Consider the following 8136-nt stretch of genomic DNA (forward strand, 5'->3'; position numbering starts at 1 on the left):
TTCAGCTTAATTTGATATTCATCTAACAAGTGCCAACAAATTATTTAAATCAAAACACATGACAATTAAAAATGTAATATCCATATAAGGTAAACAAAACAGCATATATATAACAATGAAACAACAAGTGATGGTCATATGAGCATTACTGTCTCAAGTGAATATTAAATACTTTCTCATGGCTTAATTTAGTTACTGATTAATATTGGTATTTTTTAAAATATTTCATCTGTATTAAAATGAAGTAATTGACTACTTAGCATAATAAAATATTAATTCATACGTATCATAATTTATCAAATACAACAGTGTGTTTGTGAATATGATTGTCCACAAGAAAGATTTTGGAAAGAGAAAATGTATTAACTATTTAAGTGAAGCCTTGATTGTGACATTTATTTCAAATACTACATTCAACAGTTTCTCAGCATCCTATGTTTTTCACTTTTACTACCTTACAAATTTGATAGAAACATAATGTATAAGTAGAACACTGATAACTGAAAAATGTAATTGGAAAGACACACCCTTCATTAAACTTTACTTCAAGCATTCATTAGGCTTTACAACAAATATTGAATACAAGTCCTTTGCTACAGTTTACTTAAAGATATTATTAATTAACCCTTACTTTAAACATCATGTGAACACTGTTCATTAAGATATACACTTGACACCAGGTGTACTTCATTAGGATTTACACTATCAGGGTTACATGCCATTCAATGCTGGGTCTGTAACACATGATTCTTTTATCTTATGTACTTGCAGGCTATGATTTAATTTAAAAGTTTAAACTGATTTCACCAACAGAGTTTTGACGAAATACAGTATATCAAATTACTTTGACAAACTGATATAATTACTTAGTCAACACTTCCCTCCCATCCCTTACTTAGACAAAATGATATGATTACTTAGTCAACACCTCCTACCCCCTCTGTTACTTAGATAAACTGATATAATTACTTACTCAACACCCCTCCCTTACTCAGACAAACTGATATAATTACTTAGTAAACACCTCCCTCTCATCCCTTACTTAGACAAAATGATATCATTACTTAGTCAACACCTCCTACTCCTCTCTTACTTAGATAAACTGATATAATTACTCGGTCAACACCTCCCCCTCCCTTATCCAGACAAATTGATATAATTATTCAGTCAACACCTCCCCCTCCCTTACTCAAACAAACTGATATAATTACTCGGTCAACACCTCCCCCTCCCTTACTCAGACAAACCGATATAATTACTTAGTCAATGCCCCCTCCCTTATTCAGACAAACTGATATAATTATTCAGTCAACACATCCCCCTCCCTCACTCAAACAAACTGATATAATTACTTAGTCAATGCCCCCTCCCTTATTCAGACAAACTGATATAATTATTCAGTCAACACATCCCCCTCCCTCACTCAAACAAACTGATATAATTACTTAGTCAATGCCCCTCCCCTACTCAGACAAACTGATATAATTACTTTGTCAACACCTCCACTCCCTTACTCAGACAAACTGATATAATTACTTGGTCAATGCCTTCCCTCCCTTACTCAGACAAACTGATATAATTACTTAGTTAACACAATAAATAACATCACATAAACAGTTTCAACAAACCAGTCTAAATATAAATCATTAGATATACAATTATATATATTATGTTCTACTTTACTCATTAATGATAACTTGTGATAACCAAGAACACTCCTATACATTATTACTCTAAAAGACTTAAAATTAAAAACTGTATTGGTAAACACAAACCTTATTTTCATTTTTTATCAAGTCTTCTGTACTTTCCTTCATTACTTTTGATTTTCAAAGATGATACAGTTGTAGGAAACAAAGTTGGTTATAACTGCAACATGAAAAACAAAATGAAATAATGCACACTAAAAGTAGGTGTACAATATTAACACATTTGGGTGAATACAATCTATATGTATAACTGGTATGTGTTATGTTTTAAATATATTCTATTGTTTTAGTATGTCTCACTTTAACACAACATATAGACAATAAGTGACCATTTGGTTCTCCAAGGAAACCCATCTGAGAAAATAAAATTCAAACCAACACTTTATTTACTATGTTAAGCTCTTGTTAAATGTCAGCTTATATTACTAACAACAGACACTCATTATATAATTCCCTCATACTCTTAAAGCAATACAGCTTTAACTCAAACAGGGATGAGTTCTCCCAATCTTAAATTTGAGTCCTCTTTTCTTTCAGTTTATTACACATGTCAGGTGTCTTTTTTCTTCTTGTACCCTGCAAAACATTGTAAGATCACCTTTTACCCTACTTTTTCCAAGAGAAAATAGGTTAAAAGGTATTAATCTATCTTTACTACCTCTAAAACATAACCATTTTATTCACACAAATATCTTAGTAGCCTTCCTCTGAACCTTTCCCAATGAGTTAATATCCTTTCTTAAATCAGTAGACCAATATATATAGCATAATAATAAGTAATTTGTAGAGAGGTAGTTACCTCTTTCATCTGCAATCAATCTCTATAAATGTATGTTAAAATTCTCTGAATTTACTACTAGCAATAGATGTGATATTGAGACACAGGTTTCTTCAACAATCCTCAATGACATGGGAAATTATTTCATTTACCATTTCTATGTTGTTTTGACAAAAACACACACTACAGATAACAGTTTAAGATTTGTTTGAGTCAGTGCTGTAGTTCTCAAGACCACCCTTTGGATGATCCTGGGCTCAAATCACTGAGATCAAGAACGGTTATATTTAACATACTGACCAGTATTTAGACTTATCCAGGATTATTAATTACCAAACATCAATTATAAAGCAGTTCCTATGAGGTGTAGAACAGCAGCAAATTATATAATCTGCAGTTATAACAGGTACTCTTTTACACTATAGCTTACTACAAGTGATTAACCCTGATATTTAACAGGTCTAGTAGATCTGTTCTCACCCCCTTTAACTTCAAACATAATAAAGATTTCACAGACATCATAAACTCTGGAAAAACAACATCAATTCTGGATTTGATTTATTTCCTAACCTTTTAAGTTTTTATTGTTTTCTTTTCATGGGAGGAGATATTAAAACAAAAACTGTGGGTCTTTACAACACTGCTTCTACTTATCTTTGTGTTGCTATTGGATACAACACTGGTTCTAGTTATCTTTGTGTTAATACTGACTACAACACCAGTTCTAGTTATCTTTGGTTTGCTACTGACAACAACACTGGTTCTAAAAATATCTATGAGTTACTATTGACAACAACACCAGTTCTAGTTATCTTTGAGTTGCTATTGACAACAGCAGAGTCATGACTGTCACACTGGTTCTAGTTACCTTTGAGTTACTATTGACTACAGCAGCCTTGACTACAACATTGGTTCCAGTTACCTTTGTATTACTATTGACTACAACACTGGTTTGAGTTACCTTTGTGTTACTATTGACAACAGCACTGGTTCCAGTTATCTTTGTGTTACTATTGCCTACCTTTGTGTTATTACTGACTACAGCAGAGTCATGACTCCAACACTGGTTTGAGTTACCTTTGTGTTACTATTGACAACAGCACTGGTTCCAGTTATCTTTGTGTTACTATTGCCTACCTTTGTGTTATTACTGACTACAGCAGAGTCATGACTCCAACACTGTTTTTTGGTTATCTTTGTGTTATTATGGACTACAGCAGAGCCATGACTACAACACTGGTTCTAGTTATCTCTCTGTTACTATTAACTACAAAAATGGTTCTAGTTACCTTTCTGTTACTATTGAGTTCAGCAGTCTTGACTAAAACAATGGTTCTAGTTATCTTTGTGTTGCTATTGACTACAACACTGGTTCTAGTTAACTTTCTGTTGCTATTAACTATAACAATAGTTCTAGTTATCTTTGTGTTACTATTGATTAAAACAGTCTTGACTACAAAACTAGTTCTAGTTATTTTTGTGTTACTGTTGTCAACAGCAGAGTCTTGATTAGAGAACTCATTCTAGTTATCTTTGTGTTAGTATTGGCTACAACACTGGCTCAAGTTATCATTGCGTTGCTACTGACTACAGCAGAATCTTGACTACAACACTGGTTCTAGTTATCTTTGTGTTACTATTCACTACAACACTGGTTTTAGTTATTTTGTGTTGCTATTGACTACAACACTTGTTCTAGTTATCTTTCTGTTGCTATTGATTATAACAATAGTTCTAGTTATCTTTGTGTTATTACTGACTACAACAGCCTCAACTACAACACTGGTTCTAGTTACCTTTCTGTTACTATTGAGTTCAGCAGTCTTGAATAAAAAACTGGTTCCAGTTATCTTTGTGTTACTATTGACTACAAAAATAGTTCTAGTTAACTTTCTGTTGCTACTGACTATAACAATACTTCTAGTTATCTTTGTGTTATTACTGACTACAACACTGGTTCTAGTTATCTTTGTGTTACTACTGACTATAGCAGTCTTTACTACAACACTGGTTTTAGTTATATTTTTGTGTTACTCTTGTCAACAGCAGAGACACTGGTTCTACTTATCTTTGTTTTGCTATTGCTACAACACTGGTTCTAGTTACCTTTCTTTTGCTATTGACTACAAAAATGGTTCTAGTTATCTTTGCGTTGCCACTGACTACAACAATGGTTCTAGTTAACTTTCTGTTGCTATTGATTGTAACAATAGTTCTAGTTATCTTTGTGTTATTACTGACTACAACAGAGTCTTGACTAAAACACTGGTTCTAGTTATCTTTGTGTTACTATTGGCTACAACAGTGGTTCTACTTATCTTTGTGTTGCTATTGTTTACAGCAGAGTCTTGATTACAGAACTTGTTCTAGTTATCTTTGTGTTAGTATTGGCTACAACACTGGTTCTAATTACCTTTCTGTTGCTATTGACTATAACAATAGTTCTAATTATCATTGTGTTGCTACTGACTACAGCAGAGTCTTGATTACAACACTGGTTCTAGTTATCATTGTGTTACTATTCACTACAACAATGGTTCTACTTATCTTTGTGTTGCTATTGTTTACAGCAGAGTCTTGATTACAGAACTTGTTCTAGTTATCTTTGTGTTAGTATTGGCTACAACACTGGTTCTAATTACCTTTCTGTTGCTATTGACTATAACAATAGTTCTAATTATCATTGTGTTGCTACTGACTACAGCAGAGTCTTGATTACAACACTGGTTCTAGTTATCATTGTGTTACTATTCACTACAACAATGGTTCTAGGTATCTTTGTGTTACTACTGACTATAGCAGAGTCTTTACTACAACACTGGTTCTACTTATCATTGTGTTACTATTCACTATAACAATGGTTCTAGGTATCTTTGTGTTACTACTGACTATAGCAGAGTCTTTACTACAACACTGGTTCTACTTATCATTGTGTTACTATTCACTACAACAATGGTTCTAGGTATCTTTGTGTTACTACTGACTATAGCAGAGTCTTTACCACAACACTGGTTCTACTTATCTTTGTGTTGCTATTGTCTACAGCAGAGTCTTGATTACAGTACTTGTTCTAGTTATCTCTGTGGTAGTGTTGGCTACAACACTGGTTCAAGTTATCATTGTGTTGCTAATGACTACAGTAGAGTGTTGACAACAACACTGGTTCAAGTTACTTTTCTATTGCTATTGATTATAACAACAGTTCTAGTTATCTTTGTGTTGCTATGGTCTACAACACTGGTTCTAGTTACCTTTCTGTTACTATTGAGTTCAGCAGTCTTGACTAAAACACTGGTTCTAGTTATCTTTGTGTTACTATTCACAACAACACTCGTTTTAGTTATCATTGTGTTGCTATTGACTACAACACTGGTTCCAATTACCTTTCTGTTGCTATTGACTACAACAATGGTTCTAGTTAACTTTCTGTTGCTATTGACTATAACAATAGTTCTAGTTATCTTTGTGTTATTACTGACTACAATAGAGTCTTGACTTCAACACTGGTTCTAGTTACCTTTCTATTACTATTGAGTTCAGCAGTCTTGACTAAAACACTGGTTCTAGTTATCTTTGTGTTACTATTGATTACAACTACAAAAATAGTTTTAGTTATTTTTATGTTGCTATCGACAATAGCATCCAATATTTATTAACGAGATATACACGTGAGTTAAATCATTAAATGCAAGTGGCGAATTATCATACATTTATAAATTTCTTACTAATGAGTAATGTTCTGGAATAATGCTCATTGATCTGAGATTTATTAAACTGTTTACTTAACTAATCAAATAAAATATACATCAATCTAGTCATAATCAGTAAACACTTCTCACAACATGGAAATGTAAAGTACTATATCAAACCAGACATACCTTTCGCACAAGTAAACTCTTATAATTTCAAATACTGCCACTATCACGGGGGCAAACAATGTCCTAAATGGAAAGATACATCCACATTTATAATACGACTCTTTCACGTCAGTGATGTCAACCGCTTTTAACGCCGTAAATAGTAATTAACGTAATATACACGTACCACACCAAACAAAGTTGATGTAGTATTCGCTAGTAGATCCAATTACAAAACTACAAAACATTTTTCTAACAACAGTTGAATGTTATCTTGTACGTATGCGCAGGTGTTACAGACCCGCTTCCAACCTCCTCTACATCCAGCACGTGCAGTGATCACGTGATGTTTATGCTCGAAATTATTCCCTCGGGCCGTAACATAATTGATTTAATATAATATTAAAATAACTTTATCCATTTTGAAGTAAGCTTTAGAATATCATATAATTACGAATACAACATGTGTTCCCTGGGATCCATATTTTATGGTTGCTGCTCTAATCTGTTTACTATTGCTTAATTCATTAAAAATAGAATCCCGCATGTTTCTCAATCGTTACCTAATAATAAAAGTATTCAAACAATGATATCAGTCCACACTAATTACAGATTACAGCTAAACAAAGCACTTGTGTCATTAATTTGTGCATAACACTTACGCATTACGATTATTTATAAACATACTTTTTATCGGTAGTTTGTTTCAACAACAATTACTATTTATTTTGAACACTTTTTCCAGGCTGTCGAAATATGATATAATTAGTTATTATTGTCATTGGACCTTTATTTTGCTAGTTTTATGAAACATTTTTATTTATTTACTTAGGTGGCTGGCGAGGCCCTAGATTACCCATGCGCTAAACCAGTACTGCACCTACGACAATAACATTTAGAGGTATAATTGTAATCATTCTTGAGACCTATTATTCCCGTATTTTTAATTATGTCAAAATTCTCATATAGATTTGACTGGAACTTCAAAATATTTGAAGTTTTGCACTGTCAGTTACGGTTTGATTTTATTGGAGCGCTCCTGAATACGCTATAAAGGTAAACGTTGAGTGTCCAGTTAAACAAAAATAACAAATGTTCATGTTTTAAGGTCTTCATTTCTACTTCTAAGATGACCCAGTTCAAATGATACAAACTTTACTTACCATTATATATAGGATAGTCTGTAGAATATCATAAGCATCGAAATCGCGGATGTGATGAAGATCAAAGCCCATGAATATTTTTAGGGGAGGTTAGAGTATGTTTTGTCTGTTCTCTCAGTAATAACATTTTGAAATATAATTACATAGGAACCACAGGAATTCATTATTATCATTATATTTCTAATACATATATATATTTTTCATTATTAAGGTTAGTCACAGTGGGATAGAAGTTACTTTTTTGGCCTAGGCTGTAATTATAGCGTTCGATACTCTTAACAGATTTAGCATATTCGGTGGTGCTGTGTTTCACGTGATTTCCGCATTGCACAAGTGACAACGAGCGTTTTAATAGGTGGCTGTAGTTTGGAATGTCGGGAATTTTATTTAACATGCACTAAAAAAAAAAAAAGTACTTTCGATCAGTTTCTTCTTAAAGATGACTGTAGACCAAGAGATGATCACCATATAAATCAAAATGAGAGTATTTATTAGATTTGAAAGTTTTTCGTTTTTGCACACCCTTGTATGTGATTTTGCCTCAGTTTATTTTTATATTTATTCGTTGATTAGTACATATTTTGTTTTTTAATTTTCTTTCTGTAAGCTTAAACTGTAAATAGGGTTTC

At 32.7% G+C, this 8136-nt stretch overlaps 1 protein-coding gene across 2 annotated transcripts in view; it reads right to left on the reverse strand.

The window, feature by feature from the left end:
* Nucleotides 1-7806, reverse strand: part of LOC143236982 (transmembrane protein 272-like) — a 29255-nt gene extending 21449 nt beyond the window's left edge. Inside the window, exons 1-2 of one of the 2 annotated variants that reach the window (XM_076475735.1) lie at nt 7508-7806; nt 1776-1869 (exon numbers count right to left, since the gene is read on the reverse strand). In XM_076475735.1, the coding sequence (XP_076331850.1) occupies nt 1776-1817 (42 nt within the window). In that variant the 5' untranslated portion in view covers nt 1818-1869; nt 7508-7806. Of the gene's footprint in view, nt 1-1775; nt 1870-6365; nt 6682-7507 lie in introns of those variants that run through there. The other variant, XM_076475734.1, reaches the window with a different exon arrangement.
* Nucleotides 7807-8136: the final 330 nt, after the last annotated feature.

This window comes from Tachypleus tridentatus, chromosome 13 (genome assembly GCF_004210375.1).
Source record: "Tachypleus tridentatus isolate NWPU-2018 chromosome 13, ASM421037v1, whole genome shotgun sequence".
NCBI classification, from domain to species: domain Eukaryota; kingdom Metazoa; phylum Arthropoda; class Merostomata; order Xiphosura; family Limulidae; genus Tachypleus; species Tachypleus tridentatus.